Below are 13619 nucleotides of genomic sequence, written 5' to 3'. Positions count from 1 at the left end.
CATTTGTTTGCCATCGACTGTGATATGTTTGGGTGATATTTTCTCCCTGATAACAAATTTGTGAATTAAAAGTGACGTGTAAACCACAAAGTGGGGATTCTCTCTCATAGTTTGAGAAACTGTCATGATCAATTGTTGGAGGTAATTAAGGGAGACAAATGATTTATATAACATTATCAGGAGTGACATGTCTCCCCAGAAAACTACATGGCTTCCTCCTAACTAATCATGTTGGACAAATTAACTGCCGAATTAAATGTTGGCCGTTCTCCCAGAAATTAATTTCATATGCTGCACCAAACCCAATGTCACTTGTCTGGACAGGACTTATTCAACAGCTTTAGTGTTCTGGCTGGAAATGCTCAACAGCCCTCTGTTTAAACTAGATATTTGGAGTGACGTGTTTAGACAGCACCCTCCATTTCTATTTCAAGGGTTAAGGTAGCAGCATATGAATAGACACTGAAGGAGGAGCGGCATGGACAGTTTCATCTTATCCATTCAAAATAATCAAAATAAACCTATTGTCTACAGAGAGGTACACACACTAATCATAACAACTGAATGTCTTTCCACAAACGGAGGACTTTATTATCATGTTAAGTGCAAAGGAGCCAGTGTGCATGTTTAGTGCAACCAGATCATTCAGTACAATAACGTTCAGTGATGGAAAATCCTGTCTACGAACACTGCGTAGTGCAGTCCTCACTGCTGGACAGAGCAGAGGGGACTTTATCATATAAAAAGCTATTATTTTTATTATTATTATTATTATTATTATTATTATCAGCTGCACGTAGCAGTTTGTCGTAGAAGATGTTTGCTCCCGGTGGCGGATGGCACGGCATCCAGTTGTAGGTGAAGGAAGAGGGAATCATGGGAAGGGACGATGACTTTACTCCTTGGTGGACATGTGCAGGATCAGGTCGCACACACGGTTGCTGTAGCCGAACTCGTTGTCGTACCTGCAGACAAACAGGGAACACAGATGGAGGTTACAGAGAGAGTGGGATATATGGGATATTCATGAAAGTAAAAACCTGTCATAATAGACAGAAGCATGGTTTGTAGAGCGAGAAAAACATTTTAAAAAGATTTTTCAAAATTCGAATTCAACTGCCAGCACAGACTTTAATAAAGAAGCAGTAACACTTTGTTTATAGATCTTTGTTGGATCTATTATGTGAGCAAAATATAGCTGCTTCTTTAATAAATGTTGTGTTTAACGCAGTAGATTTTACTCTCCAACACACCTGTTTTACGGGTGTGCCATTGTATTATATACCATTTTCCATAAGAAATTGTTCCCGACAAGGACTGCAAGTGTGATTTCTGGATGCTTAATAATAATTAAGATGCTCTGGATGCTTAATAATAATTAATTTTATTTATTATGTATTTAATTATTTATTATAATCATGGTCTTTTATATTGTTTTAGATTGTCTACTTACTTTTACTGCCCTTTACGACAGTTTACACATACGACACTGGTCACTGACCTCATAGCTGTCTTTATACAGTACCCTGTATTTATAGACTGTCTTTTAATGCATCGTGTATGTGATGGGGAGTTGCAAACTCAATTTCGTTGTACCTGTACAATGACAATAAAGGAAATCTAATCTAATCTAATCTTTCCTTTCTAATGTTTCAGTGCTCCTTAAGGTACATGTCCACACTTCCCATTCATTGTCTAAGTAAACAGCTGTGCAATGCATTCTGGTAGCGTAGAGTTGCGTTTCCAGATACGGGGCGTCTCGTTAGCCGCTCCTCATCTGCATAAAGGTGACGTCTAGACTACTTTATGCAAATCAGGGGCGTTTGGTGCAACTCACCGCCTCTGGAAACTCCTGAAAAACTAAAATGAAGACTCAGCAACGGCATGGCTTATTTCTTGCCTAAAACGTTTTCAGAAACACATTTCTGTGAACTATTTTCGTGATATACAAGAAAGAATTTTCCAAACAAGTTGCCATGTTAGTTACGGTTTGAGAGCCGGGAGCAGCAGCCCTCGAGAGAAAGCTTCCATTAAACAGTATCAGGTGCCTAGTGCCTAGTGGCAGCACATCAAGCGTCAAATGTTGGGAAGCGAGGTGATCCCTCCGCCTGTGGACACGTACCATTAGTGGGTGGACTTGTATTAGAGCAAAAGTTTTAAACAACCAATATCAGTTGTTTTCTCCACTTGCAGATGGATAACTTGATACTGTACGAACGTCATTAGAAATTCAATTCCATCGTCCACTTCTCATCCATCCATTTGAGTCATATGAAGTTATTTCTATATAATTCTTGTCAAAATAAAGAAAAGGGTCCAAGTCACACACCGTTAATACAAACCATCAATTGTCGTGTTTGGTTTGATGAAAATGGGCTTTTTAAATAATTGTCTTTTGCATGATGCAGCGACATGGAGGGATCATTTCCCAAAGAACAAAAATAAGCGTCTTATTTGAATTTGCATGGAAACTTTCTGTTCCTCTGAAGTGGAAAAGCTACTGAATGACCCACATCCTCACACAGTAGAAGAGCAGCTGAATAAGAACTACTCGGCTTCACCAACTAAACGAAGATGGAACCTCCTCCTCCCTAATTACTGTATATACATAAACATCATCAGCTGATCAGTGTTTACACTGCAGCTACACGGGTTCAGAGACATGAACGATCCCGCTGCGCTGCACACTGTGAACTCACCATGAAACCAGCTTGACAAAATGCTCATTGAGTGCAATGCCGGCGCCGGCGTCAAAGATGGAGGAGCGAGTGTCGCCGTTGAAGTCTGTGGACACAACCTGAGCACAAAGAGGCAGACACAACTGTTTATACATGCACAGGTACAGTGCTACTGTACAGTATGTCATTTCTGATCCTGGATACATATGGGTCAGTAGCCGGGCCACACACTAACACATGCATCAATTACAAATATCTGCAGATCTGGCTTTATGGATTATAAATGCAGTTTATTTATTTTCAGTTTAAAGATCCTTTATCAGTTCAGTCCTTGATGTGCCATGTTATTCTAGATGTGCTGCCATCTAGTGGCTCATGTATGGCTCTACACACATTCATAAAAACATCAAATCATACATGGTGATTGTCTCCTAGGAATATATGGACATGTTTTCTGTACCTGGTCCTCTGTGTATCCCAGAAATCCCTTCATGGGTCCCTCAGCAGCGGCCTTGATCACCTTCTTAATGTCGTCGTACTTGGCCTGAAGGACGGTAAACTGAGGGTTAGGTTTTAAAAGGGCAACTTGATTTAAGTGGTTATTATAAAGTGTGGGTCGGATAGCATCTCAAAGTTTAAATAACAGAATTATGTTTCAAAGCAACGGAGGGCTGTGAAGGACAAATCTGTCAAAATTCAGTGGAAGGTTGAGCCCCAAAATTAACAGTCAAAAATAAAAATGTAAAATCTAGTTAAATAAGGGGAAAAGGAAATGATCAGTTGTATATTTGTTCCTAAAGTAAAGCAGCCATTTGGTTAAACCTTTATGTATTGTAAAGGCTAAGAAATACTTACGGGCTTCTCAAGGCGGACTGTCAGATCAACAACAGAGACGTTGGGGGTGGGGACACGGAAAGCCATACCGGTCAGTTTGCTGTAAGAATAAGACCGTCAAGAGTCAGATACAAAAACATCCAAACACATCAGATACAGATGATTTGAGTTGTTTTATTCCCCGTGATGATCTCGCTCTCGATTTGACCCTGAATAAAAAACCCAGGTGAAGGTGAATCGTACCCGTTCAGCTCGGGGACGACTTTGCCCACAGCCTTGGCGGCTCCAGTGGAGGCGGGGATGATGTTCTGAGAGGCACCACGTCCGTCCCTCCACAGCTTACCAGAGGGACCGTCAACGGTCTTCTGTGTGGCAGTAATGGCGTGGACTGTGCTCTGAAGGAGAGGGAGCAGAGGGTTTCATTAAATGACCGATTCATCATTTATGTGTTGAATAAGGTTGTTAAGATTACATCTTGTGTCTTAGGAAATGCTAATCTGTTCTAGCAATAAACTGCATAACATACTAACATACCAGCAAGTTAGTGAATTTAGGTTGTGCTCATCTTAAACACGAGGAAATATAATTTACTTCAAGAATATGAGTCAACAAAAAACATGGATGACCAATTATTTCAAGTAAAAATAGCAAACATTTGCTAGTTTCAGCTTTATAAATGCAAAAACGTTTGCTTTTCTTGGCTATTTTTGGCTGCTGGTCAGACCAAGTAAGCTTTTGTTGATGTGGTCTATAAAATGATCTCATAAATTGAGTGTTGTGTGTAATTATTATTATTTATTTTTTTTACTTTATTTTTTCCCTTTTTTTGAGGTTGTTTTCATATATGCAATTTACAGTTTATTACAATAGTTTATAAACCAATTTTTTAATAATAATAATAATAAAAAGAAAGAATAGAAAAGAATAATAAAAAAGACACAATAATAATACAAAGATAAGAAAGTAATAATAATAAATTAAATAAACAAATAAGTTAATATAAAATAAAGTGTGGTGGAAGGGGAGCGCAGAGATATAGTAATATCATTTACATGGGCACTCACACGCATCCTCCTTCACATGTCAGGTCGTTGTGTGTAATCTAAATCAATGAAATGTCGGAGTTCTTTACCATGAGACCCTCAACGATGCCAAAGTTATCGTTGACGACCTTGGCGATGGGAGCCAGGCAGTTGGTTGTGCAGGAGGCGTTGCTATGGAGACGAGATAGGGACCACATGTTACCAACGACACAAAGTTAAGGTGCCACTTATATCAGAAGTGCACAGACACTCAGTGTATTTTAAGAGATGATCTTGGTTTGACATTCAATTCTTTTTTTGGCAGAGCATCTAAAAGCATCCAGATGTTCACATCTGTCCTCGCCAAGTTTGATGACACTTGACATGCTGCGTCACACTAACAGGACGTCACTCTTCTGATCCTAAATCTGTCCAAAACTAAAGATCATCATCATGAAATAAAACTGAGATTAAAACTACAAAGTAAATCAAACTACAGTTTTAGAAGTTTACCATCTGTTGCTACATAAACTCGAATGTTCTGAACATCCGTGTCGATTATAAAATATAGAAACGTGACTCCTTCAGATCCAGAATCAGCAGCGACTCACCTGACAACCTTCATGGAGTTGTCGTACTTCTCGTGGTTGACACCCATGACGAACATGGGAGCGTCGGCGCTGGGAGCGGAGATCACCACCCTCTTAGCTCCGCCCTTCAGGTGAAGCTAGAGGGACGCACAAGGGGTCAAAGGTCGGAATGTGACAAATAACATGCATGCAATTTAAATGATGACCCTTTGATTTAAGTTATGGTCAGCCTGGGAGCAGCTGGTGAACTTACAGAGGCCTTTTCGATGGTGGTGAACACACCGGTGGACTCCACAACATAGTCAACGCCAGCATCGCTCCACTTGATGTTGGAAGGGTCCTTCCTGTTTGATTACATCACACATAACAGAGGTTAAACAGTGCTGGAAACAGACTCGTAGGTAAAGCTGATCAAATGTAAATGTAAAAGTGCGTACTCGTGGAAGACCATGATGTGCATTTTGCCGATGACCAGCTTGCCGCCCTCGGCCTTCACCTCTCCGTGCTTCCACACGCCGTGAGTGGAGTCGTACTTGAACATGTAGACCTGCAGGAGGGGGGCAGATAGGATGGAAGTATTAACCCTCTGAGACCACGCTGACACTTTACTGTCTTTAAGAGGCTGTAGTGGGCTCAGTTTTAAAGCTGGTACTGGTATCATATGAAACTAGGAAACCTGATGAATCCATTGTGTGTGGTGTCATGTTTCCCTTAACTAGTCAGGAAAGGCGCTAAATAACACTTCAAAATTTAGGCGAAATTTTGTCATGTCAAAAGTTTTTGATCCCAAATCACAGCATGTCTTTTTCTCTGGTGTTCCTCAAGGTCTTGGTGTCTATTGTGGTATTTTGGAGGAATTATTGATCATTTTTATCAGTTCTCCAGTGGTAAAAAATGGTTAAATTTAGCACCAAGTCTGTGTAACAAATGGTATCAACGCAAAAATTGCTGCAACAATTTATGAGACATAATAGAGCATGAGGATGACCATCATCATGTTCTAAACCCTTGTACACATTTTAATTAACTAATTGATTAATGTTTATTTCTGACACACGGTGCTGAGCTTCATCTCAGATTAATCTTCAGGTTCCAGCTTTCAGATGATGTACACCACTTCTATGTGACATCTACTGCTGACCTGCTGTCTCCCCCTAAAGACACCCTGGACCCCTCTAAAGAAGACGAAAATGGTTCTATGTGGGTCTCATAGGCTTAACATCTGCACCTATTAGAATAAAATAAGAAATAATCAAAGAACAGCATCTTTAATCAAAGTGTAGCATCTCCACAGGTAGGTTTCCAAACCTTTACATTAGCTCTCTGCCTTCACTTAATGCTTTAAAACCCCTCATTTAATAACTCCCCATAACCCAAAGATGATTGTGCAGACAAATTTGACTTAACTTGACCACCTTTTACACTTAGCCATTAGCTTACGGGGTTGTGCTTTCCCTAAAATATATACCTTTTCCCAGAATGAACTTTGGAAAGGCTTTGAGAACTACAAAATGATCAAAACAGTTTTTCTCAGAAAAAAGTGAGTACAGGAAGTCCTCTCACCATGTAGTCCAGATCGATGAAGGGGTCGTTGATGGCCACCACCTCGACCTTGCCTCCAGTGGCGGCGGCACGGGTCACCAGACGGCCGATACGTCCGAATCTGAAATGCAGGAGGATGCAGGAGGATGCAGTCAGCGTGGAGAAGTGAAACTCAGCAGCATCACAGCGGGGTCAGTGCGTAAAAGAGCCCATTTATTTGACAGACATGAAACATGGATAAAAGAAACAAAGATTATATGTATTGAGTAAAAGCTCTTGAGCAGATGTTTTGTCTGGCCTGTGAAGTCTGCAATATTGTATTTTAGAGCAGCTTTGGTGCAAAAGAAAAGACTGCTTCATCCACCTCCCACCACATTTCCCCTCTCTGACCAGCAGGTGGCACTGGGAGCTAAACTAATATGGGAGTCTCAGCGGAGGACAGCAGGGCCATACAAGGAAGGCCTGCCAACCTTGACTGAAGATAACAATGGTTGGCACGGCAGCCCAAAGCCTGTTTACGCCTAATATGGCTGCCGTCGCAGCAGGTCAGACAGCGAGCAAAGAACGGAGGGCAGGGGTGTTGGGACCGATTTTTATTAGACATATTAACCACTTCACTGGAAGAAGGAGACTAAAAAGAGAGTGAGAGGAGAGATCTCATACATCCTTCATTTGAACTTACAGGAGGAGAGAGGAGAGAGGACGCAGACATGAGGACAAGGACGACACAGACTGACTTATAAAAAGGTCACACATCAACCACAGGAAAATAGAGATGTAACTGTCCAAGTCCACTCAGGTCTACTCCTGATACGTCTCAACTAATGTGGAATAAATGGCTCTGTTGGAGAGCCTGAGAAAGCTTAATGTGTTGGCTGAAGGCAGGTGGTGTTTAAAGGGCAGTTAAAGGGAAGTCCTAGCATTGTTAATGATACATTCTCCATCTGACTTTAATGAAAAGTTCAAATTCAAACTAGTCTAAGGGTGCTTTCACAAGCCATATTTAGTCCCAATCAGAGTGAAATTGATACTTCTGGTTGGTGTTCTATTGAGTTTGGTGTTTCACAGTGCACAAATTAAAGTGAACCAAATAAAAAAGAGAATTAGCTGAGGGACTTTCATCTCAAGAGCTGCCACTTCTATGGAGGGAATCACAGACTTTGAAATATTGCTGTCAAAGTTTTTTCACTTTAGTATGAAAGTCCTATTCATAACTTTTATGTAAATAAATTAATAATAAATGAATTCAGTGGGCAGAGAGCAGAGTTGCCACATAATAAGTAAAGTTCAGTTCAGTTTGTCCAGACTACAGAAATAATGGAGATGTGATAAGAACGTACTGTTGAACCTTTATCAGAGCACAGACGAGGCTGCTGCAGTCACGCACACTTCTCTTTAGTTTAAATACGTGAATGTGTGCAGATAACTCATTCATAACTGCATTTATTCAGGAAAAGACCGATTATGTCGGTTAACTCGCTGATTAGGAAATGATGAGAACCTGCCTGGATCTCCACTCCCAACACGGCTGTTTAAATTTCCCAGAAGTCATTGTGTTGCCGTAACAAAACAGCATAAAGGACCAATTTGTTGAATCAGGAATCAAGTTAAACAGTCACTTGAAGCAATGAGGGGTTTTAGTGCCTGGCTCAAGGGCACTCACAAGATCCAGAGGAAAAGAAATGCTGCCACACTGTGCTGTACAATCTGAGTCCTGTTATGTAACGTTGCATGTCTCCAGGAGTCACGTTACATACTGACTGTCATCATGGGACAGTTTGAACCTGGTGACACAGACAATCACACCCTCTGCACGCCAACAGAAGAGACCCCGTCTATCTAGAGAAAGGTCAGAGTGCAGCAGGAAGTTCAAACTGCTCTTGGTAACAAGGTTGTCGCAGATGGTGGAAGGTCGTTGCTACAATTATACTTTATATTTGTATCATGCAACCTAACGGCACAACAGCAGCTTCTCAGGTGACGCTGGATGTTTTTTTATCCACTATCCTTTGGTAGCATTTATGTGCACATTATAACACTGCTGTGCTGTCTCAACTGCTAACTGCAGCTTGGACAGTGCATCTCAATATGCGCTCTATACATTTACATACATGCACAAAATACCTTTTCTTTGACTACTCATGCTGATGCTAGGGCTGTCCCGACCATGTTATGGGCTTCGAAGCTTCATCGAGAAATAAAAGCTTTGCGGCGCGTCACAGCGCAGCACGGCGCAGCAGGCTGACATGTTCTTCTGTCTCCATCTCCCCCATTTAAGCTGCGGGACAGTGCCGCTGCCACACTACTGTACACATTCACCTCTACACATACCAAACAGCAATATCCGTCTGAGAATAACTAATAATAACTCATGTTGAATATGAATAATGAATAAAGTTGTGGGGTTATTCCTTATTTCATGAGCTATTTTGGGATCTATACATTATTATTACATACTTACTGTATATAAATACAAAACAAAAAAGGAAGCATTGGAATACTGATCTGTAGGTCAATTACCATGGCAACGGTGGAAGCTTCAAAGCATTGGGGTCAGCCCTAACTGATGCAGTCATGTAAGGCTGATATATAAGAAACAGCAAGAGGTTAGCCTTCCATCCAATGCAAGCTGCCTTGCACTAGGTTCTGAAATGTCTAGTTCTGATGTAGTTAATAATAGATCAATATTGAGCAGTAGAGTGTAGATTTAAAAAACTTCACTTTAAGGTGAACTAATCTAATTAATGTTTCTCATAGTTTAGCTTTCATCCAGGAGACCCGTGTGAAACCAACAACAATGTTAAGTTTCACTTTCACTTCACAAAAACATAGTTATTTGAACCCAAACCATGATATGTAATCTTAAAGCTAAGTGTTTTTGTTTTAAGTGTGTCAAGGGGTCCTGACTAAGCATCAATATGTGACGAGTTGGGATGAGAACATGTTGACTGTCCACATCTGTGAGAACATGTTGGTTCACATCCGATGTAAGTTTCATCATCAGATGGTGCAAACCCTCACGGACGCCCAAAGTAGAACTTGGGCTTAACCGAGGCTTTAGAAATGTCAAAAAGTAGAAAAAAACTCAAATCTGGCAAATTACTGACACAACACTATAAAACCTTTGCTCTGTATTTGAACCATGCTATCTCTCCAGTAACAGTGGACAGCCACAGGGCAGTGCCTGGGGTCCAACTACTGTTTTGCCGTGCTCAAGAGCAGCGGCAGAAGTATTTCTAATAACCAAGTTGCTGGTCTTTGCAGTGGGAGGAAACCCCAGGCGATTACTGGGAGGATATGCAACCCAGTTTGTCAATCATAAACCTCATTGTCTACATTTCAGCTTTACTTCACAGGAAGAACGGACCTGAGGGAAAAGTGTCAGCGCACATTAGAGTTTCACGGTGTTAGTTTTGGGAAGCCACCAAGCAGCCAGAAGGCCAGAATAGACCCGAGCCCATCTTCTGTTTCTGAGGCTCAGTGTTGGTGTTGATCCGAGGCCAGAACCAAGGAGCTAAATCTCCCTGCAGCTCGACAGCAGCTGCTTCACCGAGGAGGAGGAGGAGGAAGAGGAGGAGGAGGAGGAGGAGGAGGAGGAGGAAATGTTTCACTGGTGAACTCCGAGTCTGAGCAGCGTCTATAAACCACCGGCCGGATGATCTCTGACCGTCAGCGGAAAGGTTAGAGGGTTAAAAATAGACGAGGGGAGAATAGAAGGAATGTGACAGCTGAGGAGAGCAGCGAGATTGGAGGGTCTGAAGGGTGTGGAAGAAGAGGGGACGCCAACCGTGACACCACAACACCAGCGGACTATAAATAACCAGAGAATAGACGGGTCCTGTCCAAAGTCCTGTCCAGCAGCAGTTAGAGACAGAGAAAGAGTCTCAAATAAAAGGGAAATAACTATTATTTTTAAGGATTATTGTGGGGGAGATTGTCAGATAATTAATACTTGTTCATTTTTTATTTTATGTTGTGTTGCATTCATTGGGTAAATGCTTTTATTTTAGTCACTTAACTTTTATTCCCTATAAAAGCGCACATATCAGGAGCAATTTGGGGTTCAGTGTCTTGTTCAAGGACACTTCAGCACTTAGAGATACTAGTATTTGACTTTACATTTATATCATTTAGTTAATTAAATATATTTTATATACTTTCCACTCATGGATTTAAAGTTTTACATGGTTGTTGGACATGTAATGTTAGGCTGCAACTAATGATTATTTTCATTAATTGATTATTTTGCTGATTATTCTCTCGATTAATAATAATTTAGTTTACCAAATGTCAGAAAATGCTGAAAATTCACAATTTCCGAGAACTCATGGTGACATATTCAAGTAGTTTGGGTCCAAAACCCAAAGATATGCAGTTTAATATCACATAATAACATATATAATAAACATCAGGGCTCAGCCCGGGGCAAGTCAAATGCCAGGTTGGGCTTGTCTGATCAAGTAAATGGTAAAAAAAGAATTACATTTTTTTTTTTTTCTGGAGGAGATTATGGAATTACCCAATAACTGCTAATAAATCAAACAACTTGTATAGGGGCAGGTGAAAATGACCTTTAGGCAAGTAGGTTTCAAACCCAATTGCCCAACCGGGCGTTAACGTTGAACCCTGAACATGAACATTTAATCCAGGATATGTAGAAACGTTTTGGTTCTTTATAAGACACCCAAAGCATCAATTTAACATCTACTTCAGAGAAATCATCTCCTCATTGAATCACATCCTACTTTCAAATTTCCTCTCCTTCAACCGACTCTATCACGCTCTCATGGTGAATTAATTCATCTCAGATAATCAGTGGAGGGTCACAGAAACATTGTCGAGGTCCTGAGGCTGGAGGACCTTTACACCCACAGCTGCTTATATTCTATTATTAGTGATTTAGGAAATGAAGACACTCGGCCTCACATCACGTCCTTCTGGAAGGAAGCAGCAGCTAAAAACCCAGAATATCAAAAAAGTCCAGTAAAAGCAGAGAGGTTGTTTATCTGCTGCAGCCTTTCAACACTCAGACGCCTCTAATGCCACTGAATAAGCTGCCGGATGGTAGTGTCACGTTTCTGTAGACATGAGGATGAACTGATGAAGGATTCTGGATGCCTATAAGATCATTTCCACTCATCAAACACTTCCACCAAGAAAATTAAATATGAATATTTTCTTCTATTGTAAGTTTTTTGGGTACATAATGTCTTTTAAAAATGCTTTATAAAACATCTTTTACATTTTGTTTTATCTCTGTATGTTTGACCAAAAGTCCCTGTTTTTATTGCATGTTCTGTGTATGATGTTCTTTTATTTCTTTCTTTTGTGAAGCACTTTGTAACTCTGGTTTTGAAAGGCGCTATAGAAATAATGTTTTTTATTATTATTTATATTTGTATTAATAAATGCCACCTTGTGTGTTTGCACAGACTCCTGCTGACATATGTGCTTCTTCAACATCCCATTTCAAGGTTTCCAGTGCCCCTGTAGAGAAGCATTTCTTCATATGTCATCTAATGACAGCTTTACACTAAGACCTGCACACCAGAGGACACCACTACACTAATGTGAAGGAAAAAGATGAGAACTTTTCTGAGGGACTAAAATCTAAATAAAAAGCACCAACTCACCCGTTGACTCCAATCTTCACCATGTTGTCTGATGTTCTAGTCCTCACTGGAAGAAAGGGGGAAGGTTTAAGACAAAGTTCATTCATATTTGATCCCAAAACAACACAGAACAGAGCATCATGCAAAGATATGAAGCTGCAACAAGGACTCCAGAAGACTAATAATACACTACTTCACTAAAACCTATAATCAAAATGCAGAAATACTCAATTTAAACGAGAAAATTAGCATTTTGGACTAACTAACTTTTTTTGAAAGAAGCATACAGATTAATTAGAAGACCAAGTCACAGGAATTATGAGATGAAATCCCCTGAAGTCCGTTTTTTGACAGTTTGTCTCTTCAAAACAGAAGAAGCCTCTGTTAGTTGAATAAAGTGTACCGTCAGTGAAGGCACCTGGTCAGTCCTGGTCAGTCCTGGTCCTCAGAGGGAGAAGTGAACGCGGGGGACGAGCTGAGGTGGCGCTGCCATTTATACCCACCGCGCGCCGCCGCCGCCACCGCCGGGCACGCCCCCCATCACTATGTCAAGGTCGCGTGCAGCTGCCTGTTAAACCCGCGTCCAGCAGGAAAGAGTCAACCAGGAGTCACCAGGTTTACTGGAGTTTAAACAGGTCTACAGGAGTTTAAACAGGTTTACTGGAGTTTAAACAGGTTGACAGGAGTTTAAACAGGTTTACTGGAGTTTAAAGAGCAGCTGAGAGGAGACACAACACACCTTAACACACCTGACTCACTAACTTCTGTTACTTCGACACTGTGTGATTTTTAATAGCCTATTTTCTATAAAATATCACTCCTCCGCAAAGAAAAGTAGTTCCAGCGTAGGGGTTAGATAGACTATGTGGTTGCTAAGCGACAACGGCTAAGTAGCACAAACTAAGCTGGGCTTCCTGCTCTATTTCAATGATTTGATCTTGTTCTATCCTCCTAAAGTTCAGGATATTATTGCTTTTAGCATGTGCATATTGTAAAGCACTTTGTAACTTTGTTTTTGAAAGGTGCTATGAAAATAAAGTTATTTTAGATTTTTCATTAATATAAAAATTAAACAAGACTTGTGAAAGAAGGAATAACACATTCCTCTTACAAACCAAACATTACATTTATAAGCAATAAAACCTGCTCTTGTTTAATTTAGTCTCACTAGGTCTGGTATGACCAGTAGGCCTATCTTATGCTGGCTAATGTTAACTAATATTAGCAAACTTTCAATACGCTTAGCTTATGCTGTAAGTGACATTAAGTCAGTAAAAACATATTAGAAATGTAATTTAAATAAGTACTCATATAGTGACACCGAGAAATGTACAGTATGTG

At 40.5% G+C, this 13619-nt stretch overlaps 1 protein-coding gene across 1 annotated transcript; it reads right to left on the bottom strand.

Annotated features, from left to right (window-relative positions):
• Window positions 1-565: 565 nt before the first annotated feature.
• Window positions 566-12840, bottom strand: LOC119503624 (glyceraldehyde-3-phosphate dehydrogenase-like). Its single transcript, XM_037795489.1, has 12 exons — window positions 12682-12840; window positions 12300-12345; window positions 6688-6787; window positions 5562-5671; window positions 5378-5468; window positions 5146-5261; window positions 4645-4726; window positions 3756-3907; window positions 3534-3612; window positions 3139-3222; window positions 2700-2797; window positions 566-965 (listed from the first exon to the last, which is right to left on the bottom strand). Exons 2-12 carry the CDS (start codon window positions 12320-12322, stop codon window positions 896-898), a joined length of 1005 nt encoding a protein of 334 aa, XP_037651417.1. The 5' UTR covers window positions 12323-12345; window positions 12682-12840; the 3' UTR covers window positions 566-895.
• Window positions 12841-13619: the final 779 nt, after the last annotated feature.

Source organism: Sebastes umbrosus, chromosome 15 (assembly GCF_015220745.1).
Source record: "Sebastes umbrosus isolate fSebUmb1 chromosome 15, fSebUmb1.pri, whole genome shotgun sequence".
In the NCBI taxonomy this organism is placed as follows: domain Eukaryota; kingdom Metazoa; phylum Chordata; class Actinopteri; order Perciformes; family Sebastidae; genus Sebastes; species Sebastes umbrosus.
This window is presented reverse-complemented; position numbering and strand designations above follow the sequence as displayed.